Source organism: Cardiocondyla obscurior, linkage group LG04 (genome assembly GCF_019399895.1).
Source record: "Cardiocondyla obscurior isolate alpha-2009 linkage group LG04, Cobs3.1, whole genome shotgun sequence".
Classification (NCBI taxonomy): Eukaryota; Metazoa; Arthropoda; class Insecta; order Hymenoptera; family Formicidae; genus Cardiocondyla; species Cardiocondyla obscurior.
Genome location: NC_091867.1, coordinates 6,362,619 through 6,385,123, shown reverse-complemented (window position 1 = coordinate 6,385,123; position 22,505 = coordinate 6,362,619). Strand labels below are relative to the sequence as shown.

The following is a 22,505-nucleotide window of genomic DNA, read 5'->3' as shown; positions in this document are numbered from 1 at the left end:
TCTCTTATTATTTTTCACGAATATTTTTGTACGTTATATTTTGCAAATTTTTAGTGAATTTATTTAATGGACTTTTCTTTATTATAATATACAAAATTAATCCGCAGTTTAAATGCTTTATTTTACTTTATTGTTTTTTGTAATTGATTGCGCAATTACTCTTGTAAAGGTACGGTATTGTTGCTTCTAACTCTGAACTTTTGTCTAAGATCGAAGAGAAGTGATTCCTAATAAATAATGCATGATATCGGAAGGCCGAGGAAAATAGCATCCTTCGACACGTACCGGAGGAGCGCAGAAACGCTTTTGAAACCCGAGGTCTTTCACTTCGTTTTCCTAACCGAGCTATTAAAGTTATCTAGAATGATTAAAAGCTCAGCAGGGTAATGTTAATTTTTTCGTTTGCAGTATATTATATTGCATATAAAATTGTATACAAAAATTACTGCAAAATGACGCAGCGATCCGTCGTCAAAGTGTTGCGTTCGCAATCGCTCGTTCTTTGATGGCATTCTTTGCTCATTCCGTTTCGGGTCCGCGTCATCGCACAATCATCGTCGGACGTAGTAACGACGTGACATGACGTGTCTTCGCACGTTCTCCTCGCTGCTTTCACCGTAAAGTGCGAGTTATTACATCGCGTGGGCGATATAAAGGCAATCGGCGCGTAACTCGATGGGACAAAAGCGGGCGCCGATATCGGCTTTTTGCCTGGCACGGTTGTGCCGCGTAATTTCCATACACGCGTCTCCTCTGCTCAATAGGAGCCTGAGCTCCCTTCACATGATGCCATTCGCGACCACGTGCACACGCCGGCACTAAGTCAGCGGCAATTAGAGCCGGTCGTAACAAGTCCCGGGGCGAGTATACCATCGATACAACTATTTGCCTAGTTACCGCGCCGATGGACAAACGAGATTTCAGTTTGCAAAACCTCGAGGGTACTAGACTCCTGAGCCCTAAGGCGACTGCGTCCTCGCTCTTTCAATGGAAAGGGATGCCGCACCGCCCTTGGCTGTGTCACGCGAAAATCAGTTAATTGCGTATCTCTCTCTGGCCGTTCTTAGCGTTAAAAAGTTCATCGATTAATTAATTTTATTATTACATTCACATGTATTCAATAATAATTCCATTTTTTTACTTATTATGCGATAATTATCGCCCGATAATTATTCGAGATAATGGAAATCTGTCAAGCGGGAGATCCGAAGGGTGTTTAAGGGAAATCAATATAAAAAAAGAGGCATTATACATTTTCATAAGGCGACAGGATGAGACTTGCCGATATCCATCAATGATCACGGCGTCTAGCGTAGAAAGGTTCCCGACTATAATCGTATTAGCGTTTCTGCTGAAATCCATCAGCGATTTAATACGATTGCGATAATCGTTTACGCATTGCAAAATCACCCGTTCCCGTAGAACTAATCGTTAATGAAGTCTAACGATCGGCTGTATTAGAATTCATCCGTTTTATGAACACTTGGAGGATTCTTTATAAAATCCGCGGCAATTAGAATAAACATGGAGGAAACATTGTAGAAGGAAAAAAGAAACTGATTGTGATTATAATAGCAATGTCCAATGCATTCGTCACACGCACCGGTATGACGAATAAGTTCTCACATCGCGATAAATGTATGAATACATGAAAATTAATCGGGATATATAATTTTTTTTTTTTTTTTTTTTTAATTATTTGCACGAACAAAGGACATAGTAATGATGTCGCGATATGTTTACGATCTGCGACATTTTACCTTTAAATAAGAAATTAATAAAAATAATAAAGTAACGAAATAATGAAATAACAAAAAAATTAAATAATTGAACAAAGAATTGAAATTATTTTTAAGTGATACCGTATGTGCCCGGGTAAAGAAGCTTATAAGTACGATTAGCACAATTTCCATATAACGCTTTTCCAAGGCGGAGTAATGCTTCCGCGATAATTACATCAAATTTGTTCTCACGAGCGCGAGACTTCATTCGTTCCCTCGTAAAACATGCCCGGAATCCACTTATATATTGTACTACATATAACATCGACAATTGTCTCACGATCCGCTGAAATCTGCCAAGTGAGAAGAAACGGTTAAGTCACTTTGTCCCGTCCGTAAAATAATTTCTGGTAATAAGAAAAAAGTAAAATAAAATAAAGAAAAGAAAAAAAGGAAGGTAATGGTTCTCCGTTACACAATCCCGAAGTGTACTGCAACAAATCGATCACATTGATGCTCGAAAGAATTATGATTGCAGCACGGTCGTGAGAAAAGTTCGATATGGCGAGTGCATAATTTAAATATATATCCACGTTGCGAATATACTTTAAAAAAAAAAAAAAAAAATTGGGGCGGACAGGACGAGAAGATTTGAATTATTAGCAATTCGTACAACAATCGCGTTACATCAGTGACAGATTATTCGAAAAGAAAGACAAGTCGTCCTTGCCATCTCTCGCGCGCTCCATTCTTTTTACAATTTCTTAATGTGCCGATCATCACGGCAGATTATGCTCATCAGATTATTATCTGAGACAGTAATTAGCTGTTGATTGAACTCCGTAATAATTTAACTTCTGCGAGAAGGGAAGATTCAGGTAATTGAAGTGCGTGATAATTGATAAACTTACGGGGATGCTTTCCGAAACATAAGGACTTAGAAAAGTGAGAAAATAAGAATTTTCTTTTTCATTTTTTAAATGTTTTCCTATAAAATAGAAATAGTGGAGAGACAATTGTTTGGAAGCGTTGTGCAGGCTTTGCTGCGTTATTATTTTAAATCAACTTTCTCTCGTCACTTTATCATCATTCATAAACAGTTACGAGAAAAGAGCAAACATATTCTAAACGCATGTCTTACTACGTTGGTTAATTATTACACGAGAAGCCATTAATAAAAAAAGCAGCATTTCTATAGTAATAATGAAGACCACTTCAATGAAGCCCCCAGCCATTGTTAGCTTATTTTACATTTCACAACTTTAGAAGTTGATATTGCCTCACACAGTTTGCGCAAATAAGAATCATCTTTAGCGGCTGTACGTTAAAAAAGTCAGCCGACATTACGAGTTCTCCTCGCAATGCAAATATCCTCCGCGCGTCTCGCTATTTTCTAATGAGATATTTTTCAAACTACTTTCCTCGCGAACGAGGGACGAGCGCCATTCCCCGCGAGAAGTTTTGCCCAAGGTCGCTAAAATCTGTCTCTGATCGATGGTCCCTCAGCTCGCGCGTACGACGAGCAGATCTTAGGCATCGGTACCTCGTGCAATCGGCGTGTCACAACTGACACACGTCCGTTTCACGTCTACATCTGGCCCGAGAGCCGCGAATAGGAGCACTCGGATCGCACGATCCGTGAGAATAAATATTAAGGCAAGGAGACCGCGCGCCCATCCTCGTGGATCACGATCGACCTTCACGCGAACGATCGTGACGGCGGAATCGGTACGCGATGTAGTGGACAGATATAATAAGACCTGTTCCTCTTCGCTGCACTTCTGAATTGGTGCACCCTAGGGCGATAAGTCAGAGTGAAAGAAAGCGTATTTGTTTCATCGTGGCTTATCGCACCGATTCAAAAGTGCAGCGAACGGATTTGTAGATCCAGAGAATCTAGGCGCCTCGCGGATCTCTCAGTTTTGCCCCTTTTTTTTTCCTGAGAAAACCGGGAAATATCAAGGAAAGAACCACGTCTGAGTTTGCGCCATCGCTTATTCATCGCACGTTTATCGACGACGAGGGCCCTTCCTTCGTCCATAAATCGTGATATTATAAACCGAAGTTGTCTTGAATGTAGCTCGGCTGTAAAAGTACGAGAGGATTAGATAAATTGCCCGCGTTGGAGAAATCCATTTAGCTGAACAAGGAGAAATCTAAGACGGGGAGCTCGGAGCTCAATATTAATTTTCCCAACTCATCGGGTTTTACGAAATTTTCCTGTTGCCTGCTGTGTTGAGCTTGCAAATTTTGTTTTTGCACGTGTATCTTGTACTCTGAATGATAGATTAAATTTTTTTTAAGAGTGATTATCTCTTTTCTAATAACAATTTATTTGCCTAAAATAATTTTTTAAAAAACTTATACATGTCAAACGTTTCAATCAATTAATAATTATTGATATTATATAAATTAATAATAAAATTCAATGAGAATTAATAATCAAATTAATTAATAATAAAAAAAATTCTTGAAAGTAGCTCAAAATTAGAATTACACGTTACCTTACTTCCTTTAATAATTGTTTTCGTTTAGTTGCTCGCATATCATACGGGCAGGTAAAACGTCGGTTGACGCTGCCAAGACAATTGTCTGCCAAACTCGGTGTCGTTTTTGTAATTTAGTCGCGAGGAATTATCGTAATGAGTCTTCGTGTTTGGTACGGATTTATCGGAAAACTTAGAACGCGCAGGTGTTTCAGAAGGAAATTGTTTAGGAAAACCCGAGCTTCTGTCTCGATCATAACGAATTTGAACGTTGCCTTTGTTCCATCCTCGTTGTTCATTCTGCCAATTCCAAGATCTGATCTCGTTGAATTTACGTTGGTAATTCCAGGACAGCTTCTGTTCCCCAGCTACCTTAATCCGTCTTTAATATAAAAGAATGAATAACGGTTAGTCGAGTGGTTCCAACGGCACAAAGTATAAAGTTTATCAAAGTAGATAGGCTTCTGTTCTGCAGTTACTTTAATCCGTCTTCATTGTAAAAGAATGAATAACAGCGCAGTAATTCTAATAGTCGATGAAGTTTAGAAAAATCGACGAATACTAGCGGAGTGCGAGAAAAAAATTTTTATTTCTACGCGCAAGGCAAATTGTACGTTACGTAGGTACAGAGAAATAAAATTGCTCAATGCAGATATAAAATTTACATCAGCGGTGGATCAGCGCGGTGTTAACGTATTGAATGTTACATCCGTCATTAGGCTTCGCCGCTCGATTGCGGCAAAAGCGAGGGAGTCTGATTGCCCTACTGCGCGAATGGAAAGTAGCTTGCCCATTATAATTAACGGGACGCGTGTCTTATTTACCGCTTTATTTTATTATGAGATAATTAAGCGAGAGCATTAAAAGAAACGGCGTTACTGCAACGGTCTTTCTTGAACCGCGGGAGATAAGGAGATGACGTTTATGCAATCGCATGCGAATGCTGCACGGCGGCATGGACGCACGGCACACGTATTTTGAACAATTCGTTACGTAATGCGTACTCACCTATCAGCTTCCTCCATTGCTTTTGCAACCGCCTCGTTAATGGAGTAGAAACTTGCCGCACGGGAGCAATCCACGGTGTGCCACCACGTGCAGACCAGTCGCTCCTGATTAAATAACGTGCCGTTCGGACAAAGAAACGAGTCCTTACGGCCACCACGCTGGCAGACGTGGTACGCTTGGCAGCCGGCTTCAGGGTCGGCGTAGTACCCTGGATACCTCCATTCGCACGCGAATCGCGTCCACGGGACTTGATGAAAATTCGGGTAATCTCTTCCAGCCAAGCCAGGAATCCCGCCTTCATCGGACCATTGGTCGTGTGAGTCCCGATAATACCATCGATCGTAGGAGAGCTGCTTGTCGGGACGCGTGTATGAATACCCTCTGTGCGCCTATAAATATAAACTAAGATTAATTAGAAAGTTTGAATCGGGTTAGATTGAGCCAAGATAATATCTATAATTAATTAATATATATGCTGGTTATAATTGTAATTAATAGTAGCTCTCATTCCTCGAAAAGCTATTTTTTTTTTATCTTTACACAGAAAAGTAATACGTACCACGCAGCCCGCAAGGGTGATCATCACGACGAGCCCTAACTTGAGCACCATGATCGAGTTCAATTTAGTGGTACCGGCAAAATCACGGGTCGCATTGGATCATGAATTGCGAATTCGAGTTTTATATAGTTCCCGAAACGAGTCCCAAAGTACACGCGCGGAATTATTCTACATTCAAGAACACGGCGCATCCTTCGATCGAAGATACGCGGGCGAAGGTGATCCGTATTTCGGCTTAATTAGAAGTCTATACAAAACAAGGACTTACCTTCTTTTCCCAGGGTATGCTAATTAAGCGACCAGCCATACAATTCCCGATTAGCGGCCGTTCGAAGCGATAGGAATAAAAGATAGTTCCAGCATATCAATCACTCGCGATGATTAATTTCGGCATCGCGTCGCTGCGGTCTGCGTTGTCGGTGCAACGTCTTAATAGCCTCGCCTTACACAGCTTCTTCCCTGTAATAATAAAATACATTAGAAAAAGAACTTCCATATACAAAGCGTTTCCTCCTTTCAGTCGCGACGAAATTGAAATCTCGCGCGTTTACTCAGTGTCCACTTGACGCATGGACCTTGGTGACTCGCAAACATGGCGAACGTCCTTCCCAGCTGCTCCACAGCTGTTCCTCGTTAGCCTTACGCGCGTCCGCGTGGTCTCCACGATGAGAATTTATCACGTTTAATAATTTCCTTTATTTTGCCGTGATGTAGAGATCGTTTGTTAACGGAATCATTGGCGAATTAACGTACATATATAAATAATTACTTTTGCGCACTTGGAAATCTATAATGCAGCGATAAAGTGCTTATGCGAAACACAAGTGTACCACACGTGGATCCGGTAACCTTTTTATTTATTACGGTTATGGAGCATTTTGCAGTTTAATACAGAAATTGATTGTAACACTGGCGCCTTTGTTTAGAATAACTAATTTACTTTTACTACGTCTGTTTCAGCCAATATTGCATGCTGATACAGTTTTCAAATAACTTAATGAAAATGCAAAACTTCGAGGCAGACGAGGGATTTTTCGACTTGTGTGTAAATATTCCGGACGGTGGAATGGACGAATTAAATAATATTTTGTCAAAGTTGTATGAAAGTAAGTTAATTATATAGAAATAAAAGATAATGGTAAATTTATTATTCTATAAATTTGTTTGATTTTTAGTGGGATATAGAACAGTGGCCTTAAATCAAACTCTACATGAAAGTGCTATGGATACTGAAAAGAAAAAGAAACAAAAAAATCAAACAATTAATATAGTACCAGATCCTGTAGACATTTCAAGATTGAATGAGAAGTGGAAAGGAAAGCTGTGTGTACTTAACAGAATAACATTTATCTGCTCAAGTTCTACAAAGGCCCACACATTGGTACAGTTTTGTATTAAATAATTATATTATTTAAAGCATTTACTTTGAAAGCAATGCAACTCAAACTTTGAATATTTATTATTACAGACTCAATGTGCAAATTTCAAAAAGTATGATATATTTGCTCTTGTTCCAACTAAGCAAGACATATTGGAGGTATATAAAAATACATATTTACTTTAAATCGCAATTATAATCTTAAATATTTTTTATGTATATGTTCTTGTCACATTACTCTTGTTTATTTTTTTTCAGTTTGCTTGTTCACAAATAAAAGCAGATCTCATCACGATAAAGCCAGAGATTTTTGGGATAAGAATAAATCGAAAAGTATATCGGCAAGCAATAGCAAGGGATTTGTATTTTGAAATACAGTATGCAGATCTTTTGAGACAAGATACGCGTGTAGCGGCACTTCATCATTCCTATCAGCTACAAATGTGTCGCATAAGCATGGTAAGTATATAGCATGTGTGTATATTTTAATAGTCAATTTTAAGTATCCTCATTTTATTAATATTTTATTAATTAAGATCGTTTATTTGCAGAATATGATTGTATCCAGTGGTGCAAATAACAAGAATTTAATCAGAAGTCCTTACGATATTATAAATCTGTATCCTTTAATATTACTTTCATAATTAATAATTAATTGTTATTGAATTACTTATCACATTGAATCACCTTATCACAATACATAGTGGATCTGTACTAGGTTTGCGACGAGATAGAGCGAGAGCAGTTATATTGAATGAATGTCAGCTTTGCCTTTTAAAAGCGAGTAAGTTATAATTATTTTACTAAATATTTTATAAAAGACTTAAAATTAGATTATTATTTTATTAATTTTGTTTTTTTAGGAAAACGAATAGCTGGTAAAGCAATATTTACAGTATGCCTTGCGAATGAACCAAAGATAGATAATGAAGAAACGGAAGCAACGCCAAAAAAAAGGTCTTTAAAATTAACATATTAGTTTTGAATCAAAATTTAACTGGAAGAGCCATCTGTTAGCTTACTCTGCACTTTTCTTACGATGTGCATGCAAGACCATGCTATTTATAGCAGTAAGACACATTAAATAATATAATCCAGAAACAGTATTATTTTATGCATTATAAATTACTTGCATATTTAAAATATTTTAAAATGAAAACAGTACTTAATTTTTATAAATGCGTTTTTCGCAATAAGAAATTAAATAACAACAGCTGATACAGCGGCTATGTTCATCTCGGTTAGATAAACGACTATCACTATGAATTAACGAAATATATATATATATATATATATATTTAATTTTTTTAATTAACGTTACCGTAACTTTATTACTTTTAATGTGATGCATTTTGGTTGCGATATACTTTATTACAACGGCATTATGGCTTTAGTCAAGTAAATAATTACATTTATACGAAGTTAAATACAATAAAACGTCAGCGCGAAGTTAATTTAATGAAGCGACAGAATTTGACGTATGAATGCGAAGGATGTAACCAATTGCATCCAAGATTTAAATTACTTACGATGTTAAATAACTTGAATAGTTAGGATACCGATAACACGGAAATTACAAATTCTGTCATCTTGTAGAAGCTGTTGATGTCAATTCAGAGACGCTGGAGGATTCAGATTTGATTCAAGGATTAACTAGATCATGCGTCCGACTGCTGCACGATCGAAACGATCGTCTGAAGATCATCTGAAATCATTCCCGATATTAAGCCCGTCAACAACGCCGTCCGTTTATCATCATCAGCAACAGCAGCAGCAAATTCTATTTGCCCCCGTTAGTAACTCAATGGTGACTCTTCAGCCGTGTGGAACAGCGCTTCGCCCTTCCTGCATTTATCCGAACATTCAGTCTCCCGTTGTTTCATCGAGCTCTGCCCATTTACATATCCAAGGTTTAAAAAATAGACTTTAATTTAAATTAATGTAGTAAACTAAACTCTTTTTTTTATTCATTTTTTCTTTTTAATTTTGTTTTGTAAAACAAAGTAATTAAAATATTTTATGTGAACGCAGGAAAGAATAATCAATGGCACGTTAAAACCAAGTCCCACGGCCAGCAGTGCTATCAGCAGCAGCAGCAGCTACCGTACAATACAAAACCTATGGTACTTTTTGATCAGTCACCCGTCAACATTGCGACAATCCCTCCGTCAACCGCATCTTTCATAGTATCTTCATCCACGTTTCATGCTGGACCATTGCACAACAAACCTTACAGTAATAATTCCGGAATGACTCATGTGTTACCGCAGCCTTTCAACTTCAAATCACCAGACGTGCAGACTCTCTGTCTCATCCAGGATCGACAAAACGTTCAGCCGCAGCAACACCATCAGCCATTACAGAGCTCCTACTATAATATCTCAACTACAAATACATGCAGTCTGCAAACTGTCAACGCTAACTCGTCCTTTCCGCGCGCCAGTTTCAATTATACGACACTGCCTAGCTTCAGCAGCAATCAATTTCCACTAATAGTGCCGTCTTCTCCATTTTTTTCGAACTCACCTGTTGGTTTAATCCTCGCACCATCGCGAGGAGAAAAATCTTCATCTCCGGCAGATTCCACATCGTTTAAACAAACAGACAAGATGCCGAACGTCCACGATTTCCAAGTTACTCCAGTCAGTCACAGCGAGAACGGTTGGCCTCCTCAGATCGAGTTTTCCAAAAACGAAGAGCGTTCTGCTGCAAGTAATAATAAAAATTTCGAGCCTACCGAGTGCGCTTTACAAAAATCTCAATCTGTCATTGCGAAGACGGACGAGGAGCATTATTCCGACGAATCTTCAAACAGTTTTGATTTTACGATTGAGGCCGAAAAGATGGTCTCTGCCTTATGCAACACCACGTCTTCAAACGATTTAGGGAAGGAGGAATCTAAGCCTAACAGCAAGACTGATACTGTAACGTTTAACAGAGCGAGTGATAACAAATCGAACTGGTTTGCCGATTTTTGCTTGGAGTACGAAAATAGTACTTCGATAGGTGTGCAAACAGATAATCCGTGCGTCGATAGATCGCAATATCCGGAATTGATTCGCAAGACAGCTTACTGGGGCTGCACGCAAGCTGAAAATATTCTCGACTCCGTTGATTCGCAAATTGACTCTAAACGGAAGTGGCTAACGTGCCTGTCGGCCGCCACCAAGACAGCGATTACCAAGTCTTCGACTTGCATTCCAGTTTTCGCAGGCGATCAAGTCTTTGCTAACGATCTCATAAATGCACTTTTGCGCATTAGCAACGGTTGGCTTAGTCTCGATAATTACTTAAACAAACAACACTTTCCTAATTTGCTGGACAGATTAGATCCCGAGTTAATCGTGCACTTTCAAACGTGGGAGGAGAGTACATGCGAGTTACTAAAGCAAATAGTGCAAACGTTTCAGAAGTTTGGAGGAAACAAAGAGGTAACGGATCACAAACGCAACGTGACGTCGTCGTTCCCAGGTGATGTGTCGCTTTATACAACTTATGATCTTTTTGCCCCTTTGTCACATCTTTCTTCCCAAGGAAGTACGATCGGAACGTCTTTATCAACGGAGAAAGCACGTAGCGTGACGTCGCTGGTAACGAGCAGTCTGCACAATTTCAACCACCAACAGGAACAGCGAATACATGCGAAGGAAAGCAAATTACGAAGCAAGTGGACAATTACAGACAACTTGTCTGTAATTAACAGCACGAAATCTGTGCCGAACGTTTCAATGTGCCAAGCCGACGGTCTGAATTATAAATTTCGTACCAAAGAATCATCTAAGAAGTCGGATCTCGCTCAAAAATCGTTGAATGCTGAGTTCTGTCAGTTGAGAGATAAAGTGATGGAAAGTACCGCAGACACAGCGAAGGCTCCGATAAATTACAGTGGATACACGCGAAACTGTCTGTCTTTTACGTGTCCTCTGCCTAATCGTTCGGATTCTTCCTACCTTGCATCTAATCCGGTAATCTCAACGTACGGTGCTCAACTTTACGTCGGCAAATCGGATCAACTAGAACTTCCGGCCGTACCTCGGAACAAAATAACTCTGCTCAGTCAGATTGAGCCGCGAATATTCGACAAAGAATCCGAGGAAATGGCGGCTAACCTGTCGGCCTGGTTTGCCAGCATGCGAAATGCGCAGCCTTCTGCACGCACGTTGACTTCAGAAGAGTCGGAAATGAACGAGAACGCGGCACAGCGACTGCTCGTCCAGGAAGCACCTAAGTACTCGATGAGCGTGGCCAAACAACCGTACACCGACACGAATAGACAATTTCAGGCATTGCAGAATTTGCCGAACATTCAAAGCACACCTTGGGCCGCTGGCAGCTTTTTTGGCAGTCGCGTTTACGTGCATCAAACACCTGAAGAGTACGACAGCTCCGAAGACGTGCGAGTGTACATGAAACCAGGCAGCTATAATGTACCGAAAAAGAGACATCAGAGAAGACTTAATCGTCGGTCGACGTCTCGCAGCGTTCATGCAAACGGTCGTCACAACGTGTGCAGTAATAATGGAAAAAATGTTTCAATCCCAGCGTCGTCAACGCCTCTTTCTAACGTAAACGGGCCAGTTTTATCTGCCAACGTTAGGAACAGCACGCTGATAAAGACCTCGTTCCCGCCGATATCGCAGCTACCAGCGCCCTTGTTTAATCTTGAGAACTCACCTAGGATTCTAAAGCGCACGGAATCCCTGTCTCAAAACGCGCATCAAGACGTCACCTGGAAAGCAGCGTGTGCTTCGGCCGAAATATTGCTCGAGGCGCTTAACGTAAAAAATTGCAGCAGCACGCTTAAAAGCGTCGAGCGGAACTACAGTGAAAAAGAAAATAAAGATGAAGAAAATATGAAGCTCTTAACAATTACGTCACAACGAAGCGATGCGAGATCGATGAAGAACAATGACGTTGATCGCGGATTTTTCTGTGAAGCCTCGGAGAATGATTTGACGTCCACTTGCAGGTTGTCGCTTAATACAAGCGTAGCGTCTCAATTGCGCGAGGATGAAAATGGTATGATAAGTATGAGACGTATATTTCACCATATTTTTTTTTAGATAAGAAACTGATTAACTTTATTAAAACAGCAATAAAAAAAAGATTAGATTGAAATAAACTTCTGCGCGGCTGTCACGCAGATTTATTAAAAAAAAATCATTAAACTTTTATCTTGCAATCTTTTTGCAGGTGGTACCTAGTAATAAACAAAACAAACCTTTTCTAAAAAGCATATTCAACAGCTCTCGATGTCAAGACCAACGTGAGAACGGATTCCTGGCTGATAAGGACTCTCAATAACGCGAGTGTCGCCGGCAAGCAGAGGCGACGCCAGGACGACGTCGGCCAACAAAGCTTGGAATCTTCGAACAACCTCGACATTGTAAAATCGAATCAACGTGCTTTATCGCCAGCTGCGAAGATTAGTGCGACAATCGTCGATAGCGAATATCCGGCGATTTTTTCTCACGAGCGTGTATCTGATTCTTTTGCAAAAAGAAACGACGAAACGAGAGAATCGGAAAGTCACGTAGCAAAAGCCACGTATTCCGAAACAGTACGAAAATCCATGAAAATGAACAACTCACATCTAGAGAAGAAGGAGTCGCTTAAATCAGGCGCGACCAATTCTTCGACGAACGTGATGGCAATTTCTAGCCACAAACACCAAAGAAAAGACCCCGAGCAATCCTACCAGCTTTTGCACAAATCGCGAAAATCAATCGACAAGAAAACAGCGAAAAATAGCGATAGCAATGAGTTTCAGTTGGAGGGACAATGGTGTGCAAAAGTCGACGTTAAATCGAACGAGGCGGCATCGAAGTCGCCAAGTTCCACAAAAACGAGTCACGATAAAAAAAAGGATCTGGAACCCTTGGAAGACAAGTGCACTAGCAAATCGAGCGAGAGTGGGTGGTCGGTGTGGTGCAGCTCCAAGAAGAAGCAGAATCTCAGCCCTTTGGCGTTCGATAAGTTGGAGATGATTCACCGAACGATCTGGCAAATGGACGAGGGGAACATTTTAAAATATTTGTTCTCGTGCGATAAGGTTGGTTAAGCTTCATCCGTATTAATTAATTTAAAAAGTAGAAAAAAAAGAGAGTGAAAAGAAAATATAAATTGGAAATGTAGAGTACATAAAAAGTAACTCTTTTTATTTTTCAGATGGAAGATTATTGCAAGGTTGTTAAAAGACCGATGTTTTTCGAGATCGTCGAGTACAAGTTAAAAAATCAAATTTACCATAAGGTCGAACACGCCGTAAAAGACTTCCGTCGTATTATTAACAACGCGAGATTATATTATCAGGTTTGCAACAAATTATATTTTTTATTTATTAATATTTTCTTAATTTTTTAATTACTTAAAAAGATTTTATTTAAAAAATTCCTTATGATTCAAACAAAATCGCGTGATAGAAATAAAAAACGATAAATATTCTCTCGCAGCACGATGAGGAACAAACGAGGAAGATTGAGACGCTCGCAAAGAAACTGGAAGACTTGCTCGAGGAACATTTCAGCAATTTGGATTTTGACAGTATTATCGGTAGTCCGAGAGAGGACTCATCCCAGGTGCGATTTAAAACATCCGGACAAAAATCGATCGCAGGTCGCTGCGACGGCGTAAAAAAAAATGTTGCTTCACCGATCATCACAGAGACTTCTTCACTCTACTGATTTCTCATTAACACAAAAACTTTAAATTAATTTATCGGAACGAAATTAACGTTCTTTACAGAGTATTGTATTAATAGCTTCTCGTAGTCACGAGTTATTTTGCATAACGATGTTGTAGATATTTCTTTCTGTTTTTGGAGATCGGTATCAGCTCGTAAAGCACCAGTCGAACTTTACCGTGTCAAAAGAATGAGATTTCGGTAATTTTATCAATTATAAAAAGCACACGCGTGTTTTGCCAACAAAAATCTCAATTTCCCAACGAATATTTCAATATTAAAATAAAAAGAAAAAAAGGGTAAAGCTGTATGAAATGCGAGTGATAGATAATGTCAAACGTTAGATAATGTCAAACTTTTTATACGAAAAAAAAGTAGTACGCGATAGCAAAGTATCGATAATATAATATGTAATTTTCGTGTTCGTTGTTATGACTATTGCTTGTGAAACACTTCAATCTTTTTATTTCGACGCTCCGTTGAGGTGTCGTTAGATTAAAACGATGTGAATCATGAAATATATTATGCTGATCAGTAATAAATATTAGCAGTTTGTTTTTTAGCCGCATATTATGATTACTAAAGTATGTTATACGAAAATATGTATATGCGTGCATGTGGAGATGAATCTGTGGATGTGCCTAGCGGAAGAAGCTCTTTACCAGCTGTTGGAGGCGAGTTAGCCGGCACGAATTATAGGAATATCAAACGTCGCGCCAGTCAGCCGGAGCTGCCGGAGATAGCGATAATCGTTTCGAGCGGGGTTAGCATCTAGCTTAGGTGGACGATATTTCTCACAACGGCTCCCTTCCCCGCGGGAGAGATGCGAGCGTCCGCGGTGCGCGGCCGCGCCGTGAAGCAGAGCGTGAAGTGAATTATATTCCGCGAGCGTGCGTGGCGCCAGGAGAGAAGGAGGCACGCGAGAGCGGCGGTGACGAACGCGGAGGCCCCCGGGGACGAGCCGTCGGCCGCCGCCAAGATGGACTGGGACCTGCTGACGATGCTGAGCCTGCATTTGACCGCGACCGAGCACCGCTACTACGGTGACATATTCATCTACTGCTGCGAGAACGCGGACAGCGACAGCGTGTCCGTGATCAAAGTTGCTGATCTGTTGCGTTCAGCCAACCTTCCGCGCGACGTCACGATCAAGGTGAGCCTCCGGCGAGCCGAGACCGACGGGTTTCCCACCCGCCAGCGTCTCCGCCGTATTAAAATCCGTCCCGAGCTTCTCGCAGCGAGATCATATACAACACGACAAAATGCTGGAATCCGTTTTTGAGGTTACATCGTAACACTGATTAATTTATCGACGGAACTAAGTCATTTCTTTCTAGCTTTTGTAACAATCGATAGCCTTGTTTTTTTAATGTTCTTTGTTAATGTTAAATATTTTTTTTTTATTAGATCCTGGACCTCTGCATGGGAACTAAAAACAATACGCATTTGGATAAAAAGCAATTCTACGCTGTGCTGAAGCTCATTGCAGTTCACCAGGCTGGCTTGGAGATCTCTAAAGATATGATAACTGCGTCTCTAGACGTGATCACCCTACCGAGATTTACGTGGCCAACATCTGGCGACGAGGAAGGCAGAAAAAGTCCGGACATAACTAGGGGAGCTAAGAGTAGACATCATGCTCCTGAGAGTACTACGGAAAGCGAAAGCGAGGCGGAATCTCCACGTGAAACTTGTGGTAGCACCGAGTCTCCCACACCGACGAACAGTGTGACTCAGGAGAGAAATGACGGTATACTGGGTGGAGAAACAATTCTAGACTCTGTTTCCGGTGGCTGGCAAGGCCTGTTGGTTTCCGAGGAGCAGAGACAGTTACTGGGCACCGAGGAAGAAAGCTCAGAGCGTCACAGTAGCGACGACGGTGACGGGGATGGTGATGGTTTGGGCTTCCCACCGGAAGAAGTGTGGACTATTAGCGACGAGCAGCGTGACTATTACGCTGCGCAGTTTGCGCAACTACAACCCGATCCGGACGGTCTCTTGGCCGGGCCCATGGCCAGAACATTTTTCGAAAAATCGCGACTTCCTGTTTCCGAGCTACGGCGAATTTGGCAACTCGCGGACGTAACGAGGGACGGGGCGCTAAGCTTACCAGAGTTTTATGTGGCTATGCACCTTGTCGTGCTAAGGAGAAACCATGTGCCTGTGCCCGACATTTTACCGTCGTCCCTAGCGATTCCGTTAATCATGCAAATAGCTGCGACGTCAAATACTGGATCGCGCAAGTCAACGCCGGCGACAACTGCTCAAAAATCATCGCCGAATTCTGCGACCGTTCGCGAGAAGAACAAGGAATGGACAAAATTTGTGGACTCGCCGACTGGGGCGAGTAGCTCTTCGGTTACCAGCCCGGGGCTGCAGCTAGTTAATTTCGATTTCCAAAAGTCAGCCGTTGAACGCGATCCGAAGATCCTGCATCCTGTGCCGTTGCGCCTTACACCCGAGGCTGCGATCCTCGCTTCAGGTGCCAACGGCAGCAGCAGCAGCTGCACAACTCTAGGCGAGGACGATTTGCAACATTCTACGGCGTCATTAGTGCAACGACCTCTTACAAAAAAATCTTCCGCGGCCCCCGAAGACGCCGTTATTGTAACGCCTAAGAAGGAACCACCACCTCCACCACCTCCCAGACCGTACAGAACACATGCACGCAGTTCTAGTCTCGATCTTAATAAATTAGGTTTATGTCACTACCGATATTTTAATACAATATTACATTTATGAAAGCGAAATTTTATATTACTAACTTGCATATTTTTGTAGGTAAAAATGGTCAAAGTTTTCTTGGTGCACCGCCACTTGTACCACCTAGAATCTCGCCAGGAATTGTAAGTTTTTTTTGTATATAATAAAACTTTCTAGTTTGTTTCTGGTAAAAAATGTTTTAGTTCATAAAGCTTGTGAAAATTATTACAATAAAATTTTCTAACTTTAAGACTACAATTCGCTCGCGAAACGGTATGCTGCCATCGCAATTTTTATTTATTTATTAATTTTTTTAACAAGGATTATAATGATTTAATTTTATGCTGCAGACTTCACCTCGCAAATTGGTTGGCCAAAAAAGTGAGGGCGAAGGGCAAAGAACGTTAAGCGAGAGTCAAGCTTTTATCGCTGACTTCTCTCACTTTTCTCCTAAGAACGAGTTGCCTGATAACACGATACCATCCATAGAAAATGTAGCGCCACAATCTCAGCAATTCAGTGGCGTCTGTGGAGCGTTTCACATTTATAGGAAACCGAGTCCAAGTAAGATACTATTTTATAATTTAATTTCTCAATTATTATTTATGCAATTATAATTCAAATAAATTAATACTTATTTCCGACAGAGCGAGACAGCGAAGAGGAGGGTAAGAATGAAACAGAAGACGAAAAAAAATTAACCCTACAAGAACTGAGAGAAAAGAATGCCGAGCTACGTTTAGTTTGCGAAGAACTGACACGTGAATTGGCTAGCGCGCTCCAAGAACGTATAAATCTGCGCGCGAAGTTGTTGCTCTTGACTTGATGTGATTACTATTCGCTATCATTCATTCGTTCGAAGTTACGAGGTATTATGTATCCTCGAATCATTGTAAACACATGTATTTAATACGTTAATGCTAGTCTAGGATTCCTCCTTTTCCCAATGAGAAGTATTCATCCACATTCATAACGATCAACGTAGACCGACAGACGCGGCAGGGGACATAATTTATAAAAAAAAAAAAAAAAATTATTACATAGATATTTTATACTTGAAAGAAGAGTGTCTATGATAAAAATATGAATCGTGTACATATAAAGCTGATTATACGAACTTTATATTGATATATAACAAATGTTTGCAAATTTGCTTTTGTCAAGTTTATGAGCCATTGTTCACATTTGTATATAAAAATGTTGAAAAATTCACTCAAGTTTAAAGTCTACGTTATCGAATTCCCCTGTGATTTATTGACTTGTACGTTACGTTTTGTATAAAAAGTTCTCTTTCCATTGCTTCAAATTTATATACGAATATTTTCATAAGCACGTCGCGTATACGAGTACACATCTGTCACGTTGTTATTCCATTTCAGATATTTGAAGCTTCGATTGTGATGTTTATTCGCAAAACTTTGTTAACTTTATGAGAATTATATAAGATATTTTATATTCTTTTGTTTATCAATGAATCTCCCGAAGAGCTTCGTTTACTATAAACCGAACCGTAATAATTGATTTAAGTTGTAAAAGACGAGTATTACTCGCAACAAAACTGTATTTTCGTATAAAACCTACCTACGAGGCAACATCAGTGGAGAATTGGGAATAATCAGGATTGTTATGACGTTACATTATATTGCGTGATAACAAGTGTACCTATGAAATACCTGTTACATTTTGATGAAAGATATACGAAAAGAGCGGAATCTGCAGGAACAGAATATTTCGAAAATAAATATAGATGTATAATGCTGATAATCAATGCACGTTGAATATGTCGATTTTGGTGTATCAATTCTTTAAAACGATTATATTGATTCATATTGTAGATCTTAAGAAATAGAAGCTGTGTAGTTGGCGCGAGGTATTTGAGGCCTGAGAAGAATATAGATTATTGAAGCCACATGCAAAAGGAATCGAATTAAGTAATCGATTTTCTTTCCAGCCAAGTTCACATATTTTTAATAGTAATAATTAATTAATAAATATAAGATTGCTTTAATAGAAAAAAAAATAATTCTAAATAAAACTTAAACTTCTTTTTTCATTAAAATTAATTCTTTGTGGATCAGAGCTCTATATAAGTCTCAGCGCTTTATTTATAAATTGCCATTTCTATCCAATTAAATATACATTGATTCATAATTAACGTTGTAAAATCTTTATCATATTTTCAAACTTTTACTCTTTTCCTACAGATAGCAGATGAATAAATTTGTCAAACGACCGTTGTTATGAATAACTCTGTGCCATAACGTGAACTTTTAAATATACATATATATATATATATATATATATATATATATATATATATATATATATATATATATATATATATGTTTAATATCGTCTATAGTGACAGTATTGTCAAATATCATGAGACTACTTAGACGTAAAAGCTTGGAAAATCAACGAGTTGTGTGACAAATGTGACAAAGATTTTTTGTAATTAAATAGAAATTGTGTAAAAATTATATAAAATTAATACTTACATCAGAATTATCTTTAATTTATTATCTGCAGTCCTATAAAGAAATATAATGATGTAAAATGAATTTACGATAATATCTGTCGATTATGAATAAAGGATTGCTTTAGTTTCATAACAATTTTTATTGGTGTCGTTGTGTGAATGGAAGAATAATGTTGATCACACAGAAGAGAAGAGATTACAAATACCTGCAACACATTCTTTAAAAATTATTAAATGAACGAAAGTTGAATATTATAGCAGTTATAATTCTATACAAGTATAATAAAATCTCCACATGCGTGATGATGATTCCTTATGACAAAGTTCGATGAGTAGATTTACGCTCAATTTGGTACGACATAATTGAACTGTAATTTCTATTGTCATACACTTCTGATTTTTATCATAATGCGTACCTCGTGATTACACAAGCTCTATCGTGTAACACCTAAGTTAGAACATTTTACTGTTTTATATCCGTTTAATTGGCAAATTGACTTTAACAAGACAAGTATGTAGATATTTAGATACTGGAATCAGTTTTTTATTTTAATCAGCGCGACAAGAGACGCTTTTTCTACAATTCTATTAACTGTGCAAGAAAGAACGTATGCTAATTGTCTCTTGATCTCATACTCTGGATAACTGCTAAAAATTAATAATGATGCCAATTAATACAGTGGTTTCTTACAGCTTTTTTTTTTTTTTTTTTAACAATGATATGCTCCGTACGACTTTACAGTACGGCGACAACGGAGCTAGGAGGACACTCGCGAGCAATCGGCTTCCAAAGACTACTCTTAGTTGTCCTTGCTTTGCATGAATTTGATCAAATCGATAACTCGGCTAGAGTAACCGAACTCGTTGTCATACCACGAGATTAGTTTTACGAAGTTATCGTTCAGAGGAATGCCAGCCTTGGCATCAAAGATACTGGAGTGGTTGTCGCCGATGAAGTCGGACGAGACAACATCGTCGTCGGTGTACCCTAAGATACCCTTCAAAGGACCATCGGCAGCCTCCTTCACTTTGGCTTTAATAGCATCGTAGGAAGCAGGCTTGGCGAGTCGTACCGTCAAGTCGACCACAGACACGTTGTGAACGGGTACGCGGAACGCCATGCCAGTCAACTTTCCGTTGAGGGCGGGAATGACTTTGCCAACTGCCTTGGCGGCTCCAGTTGCAGCGGGAATAATGTTCTGTGCTGCACCACGGCCGTCGCGCCAAAGCTGTTATCGAAAAAGCATAAATTTATGTTAAATAAAAAGTACACGGTAAATAGTCATGTATCATACGTACCTTGCCGGAAGGTCCGTCAACGGTCTTCTGAGTGGCCGTGATTGCGTGCACGGTCGTCATGAGGCCCTCGACGATCTCAAAATTGTCGTGGACCACTTTGGCGAGCGGCGCCAGGCAGTTAGTGGTGCACGAGGCGTTGGAAACGATCTTGAAGCTTGGATCGTAAGCATCCAAGTTTACACCGACAACGAACATCGGCGCGTCAGCTGACGGAGCGGAAATGATGACTTTCTTGGCGCCGCCTTCCAAGTGAGACTGCAAGCATAAAAATCACAGTGTAAGTGGAGGTGTTTAGTGAGAATTAAGTATGAAACTTGTTAAAATTTCGCATACGGATGCTTTCTCGATGGTCGTGAACACGCCGGTCGACTCGACGACGTACTCAGCACCAGCTTTCGCCCATGGAATCGCCTTCGGTTCACGCTCGCTGAAGACGGCGATCTTGTTGCCGTTCACGACAAGAAAATTGCCCTCTGCCTTGATTTCTCCCTTGAATTTACCGTGGGTGGAGTCATACTTGAACATGTAAACCATGTAATCGAGAGCAATGAAGGGGTCGTTGATGGCGACAACCTGGTGGACAGAAAACTTGAGTTAGTAAAGCTAGCGAGATTAAAATAATAGGCTAATTTTTTTTAACATACCTGGCCACCACGCTCCAGGGAAGCTCTCAGCACAAGACGACCGATACGGCCAAATCCGTTGATTCCGATCTTGCTCATCCTGTCGTTTTAATCACAGCTGGAAAATCAAGTAAGTTTATTATAAAATGCTGTGCTACTATTTTTTCAACGGGGTTAATGAAATAGACGTGATTACGTGAAACAGGTGCGAGAAAACGAGTTTCATAATAATAATTTTCACACAACGCTAATAAATTATAGATAAAATAAAATAATTTCAACAGAAAATATCGAAAATAGTTTTATAATAGAAAAATTTTTCTCGTAAATTTATTGTCAAAATTACGACGCTTATAAGTGCAACGAAGTTATCGGATAAAAGATACTTCGCTTATATAATTCTGAACACGATTTAAAGTACGTTATTTAGTTTTGGATTTATCTTTGGAGGCTGCGGTGGCGACAATCTTGGCTGTACGCCTCGGCGGCCCGGCACGCGATTAGACCACCGATGGAATTTTATAGGTCAGGCAAGGTTAAAAGGAGGTGTGTCAAGTTCTTTCTGGCGTTCGAGAAGATGATCATGACCTCGTGGGATTATCGAATCGGCGGCTCGATAAAGCTGACGTCAATCAGAAAATAACTCGCGTAAGCGGAGGCTTGAAATCACGAAGCGAACTATGCACCAATACAGTTCTGTCGGTATTGAAAACGGACGTTACTCGCGAAACACATATGTAATTGAAATTAATGACGTAAATTAACGAGCCCAAGAATTAATTGCCAAATTAGTTCGAACAAGCTCGATTGGGTTCCACCGAAAAATAATAACTTTCTAAAATCAATGTCTAGATGATAACCACAAAATCGGGCCAAGATACGAGTAGCCCTTAAGATATCCCGTACGATTCGTCTGGTTTTATCATTATTAATACGCTAATACAGCCGTCGAGCGGCAATATCGACCGCGCGAGGACCGTTAACGATCGCCATTCACGTCACAGGACTTGCATCTAACTATGCAGCGAAGGTCGAGCGGCTAGGCCGGCTGTTAAATCACTTTTTATATATTGCGTGCTTCTTAACGTTTCTCAGGAGCACGGCTAACTCGTCCAGCGGCTATCGCAACGGGAGATGCTGGTCCAAACGACGTCACAAGAATGGCCGGCACACGTCGCGGGATGGCAGCGTGATTCAGGGTTACGTGCCACACGTACGTACGCCCGGTGAGGAAAACGACAATCGAACGGACGATCAGCGACGAGCGGTGATAAGGGACTCGCTCGGGAGCGAGAAGAGACAGAAAATGGAAGGATAGCAATCAAGACAGGAAGTCACTTACCGCGCACCGAATAAACCAGCTCCGTCCACTGAGGATACTAGCGAAGTAGTGTCGTTTGAAGGGCACGCATGCAATGATATAAAAAGATGCTTCGTGCAATTCGTGCCTCGTCGCCGACATTCGGTATATTACGTGGCGTGATTATCGATCGCCGCCATCGTTGACCAGCGCGAAATTTCAAACTGAATGTGAATTTGCCTTGGCAAGTTTTAATTTAGTACAAGA

General features: G+C 40.1%; 5 protein-coding genes across 5 annotated transcripts; 3 read left to right on the top strand and 2 right to left on the bottom strand.

Moving 5' to 3' along the window:
• Positions 1 to 1,249: 1,249 nt before the first annotated feature.
• Positions 1,250 to 6,044, bottom strand: LOC139101847 (uncharacterized). Its single transcript, XM_070655311.1, has 3 exons — positions 5,775 to 6,044; positions 5,216 to 5,604; positions 1,250 to 4,589 (listed from the first exon to the last, which is right to left on the bottom strand). Exons 1-3 carry the CDS (start codon positions 5,823 to 5,825, stop codon positions 4,268 to 4,270), a joined length of 762 nt encoding a protein of 253 aa, XP_070511412.1. The 5' UTR covers positions 5,826 to 6,044; the 3' UTR covers positions 1,250 to 4,267.
• Rpp30 (ribonuclease P protein subunit Rpp30) lies at positions 5,824 to 8,131 on the top strand. The gene is made up of 8 exons (XM_070655909.1): positions 5,824 to 6,056; positions 6,735 to 6,880; positions 6,950 to 7,155; positions 7,243 to 7,311; positions 7,411 to 7,611; positions 7,704 to 7,771; positions 7,857 to 7,936; positions 8,016 to 8,131. The coding sequence occupies exons 1-8, from the start codon at positions 5,824 to 5,826 to the stop codon at positions 8,129 to 8,131; spliced, it is 1,119 nt and encodes a 372-aa protein (XP_070512010.1).
• Positions 8,016 to 14,376, top strand: LOC139101836 (uncharacterized). Its single transcript, XM_070655283.1, has 6 exons — positions 8,016 to 8,109; positions 8,749 to 9,062; positions 9,184 to 12,171; positions 12,399 to 13,204; positions 13,321 to 13,464; positions 13,605 to 14,376. Exons 2-6 carry the CDS (start codon positions 8,813 to 8,815, stop codon positions 13,833 to 13,835), a joined length of 4,419 nt encoding a protein of 1,472 aa, XP_070511384.1. The 5' UTR covers positions 8,016 to 8,109; positions 8,749 to 8,812; the 3' UTR covers positions 13,836 to 14,376.
• A 107-nt stretch (positions 14,377 to 14,483) lies between these two features.
• Reps (RALBP1 associated Eps domain containing) lies at positions 14,484 to 19,243 on the top strand. The gene is made up of 5 exons (XM_070655304.1): positions 14,484 to 14,987; positions 15,242 to 16,532; positions 16,616 to 16,680; positions 16,888 to 17,101; positions 17,185 to 19,243. The coding sequence occupies exons 1-5, from the start codon at positions 14,814 to 14,816 to the stop codon at positions 17,361 to 17,363; spliced, it is 1,923 nt and encodes a 640-aa protein (XP_070511405.1). The 5' UTR covers positions 14,484 to 14,813; the 3' UTR covers positions 17,364 to 19,243.
• LOC139101846 (glyceraldehyde-3-phosphate dehydrogenase 2) lies at positions 19,137 to 22,420 on the bottom strand. The gene is made up of 5 exons (XM_070655310.1): positions 22,281 to 22,420; positions 20,960 to 21,056; positions 20,649 to 20,888; positions 20,316 to 20,570; positions 19,137 to 20,245 (listed from the first exon to the last, which is right to left on the bottom strand). The coding sequence occupies exons 2-5, from the start codon at positions 21,035 to 21,037 to the stop codon at positions 19,817 to 19,819; spliced, it is 1,002 nt and encodes a 333-aa protein (XP_070511411.1). The 5' UTR covers positions 21,038 to 21,056; positions 22,281 to 22,420; the 3' UTR covers positions 19,137 to 19,816.
• Between the last annotated feature and the right edge of the window lie 85 nt (positions 22,421 to 22,505).

Bases quoted from the DNA above. Each gene is read 5' to 3' on its own strand.
- LOC139101836 (XM_070655283.1), top strand. From the start codon at position 8,813: ATGCGTCCGACTGCTGCACGATCGAAACGATCGTCTGAAGATCATCTG. The intron at 13,205-13,320 runs GTTGGTTAAGCT...TTTATTTTTCAG, and splicing joins ATTTGTTCTCGTGCGATAAG to ATGGAAGATTATTGCAAGGT. The intron at 13,465-13,604 runs GTTTGCAACAAA...ATTCTCTCGCAG, and splicing joins ACGCGAGATTATATTATCAG to CACGATGAGGAACAAACGAG.
- Reps (XM_070655304.1), top strand. From the start codon at position 14,814: ATGGACTGGGACCTGCTGACGATGCTGAGCCTGCATTTGACCGCGACC. The intron at 14,988-15,241 runs GTGAGCCTCCGG...TTTTTTTATTAG, and splicing joins CGCGCGACGTCACGATCAAG to ATCCTGGACCTCTGCATGGG. The intron at 17,102-17,184 runs GTAAGATACTAT...TATTTCCGACAG, and splicing joins TTATAGGAAACCGAGTCCAA to AGCGAGACAGCGAAGAGGAG.
- LOC139101846 (XM_070655310.1), bottom strand. From the start codon at position 21,037: ATGAGCAAGATCGGAATCAACGGATTTGGCCGTATCGGTCGTCTTGTG. The intron at 20,889-20,959 runs GTATGTTAAAAA...TCTGTCCACCAG, and splicing joins CCCTGGAGCGTGGTGGCCAG to GTTGTCGCCATCAACGACCC. The intron at 20,246-20,315 runs GTACGTATGATA...TTTCGATAACAG, and splicing joins TTGACGGACCTTCCGGCAAG to CTTTGGCGCGACGGCCGTGG.
- Rpp30 (XM_070655909.1), top strand. From the start codon at position 5,824: ATGATCGAGTTCAATTTAGTGGTACCGGCAAAATCACGGGTCGCATTG. The intron at 6,881-6,949 runs GTAAGTTAATTA...TTTGATTTTTAG, and splicing joins TTTGTCAAAGTTGTATGAAA to TGGGATATAGAACAGTGGCC. The intron at 7,772-7,856 runs GTATCCTTTAAT...CACAATACATAG, and splicing joins CCTTACGATATTATAAATCT to TGGATCTGTACTAGGTTTGC.
- LOC139101847 (XM_070655311.1), bottom strand. From the start codon at position 5,825: ATGGTGCTCAAGTTAGGGCTCGTCGTGATGATCACCCTTGCGGGCTGC. The intron at 5,605-5,774 runs GTACGTATTACT...TTATATTTATAG, and splicing joins TCACCCTTGCGGGCTGCGTG to GCGCACAGAGGGTATTCATA. The intron at 4,590-5,215 runs GTGAGTACGCAT...TTTATATTAAAG, and splicing joins GCAATGGAGGAAGCTGATAG to ACGGATTAAGGTAGCTGGGG.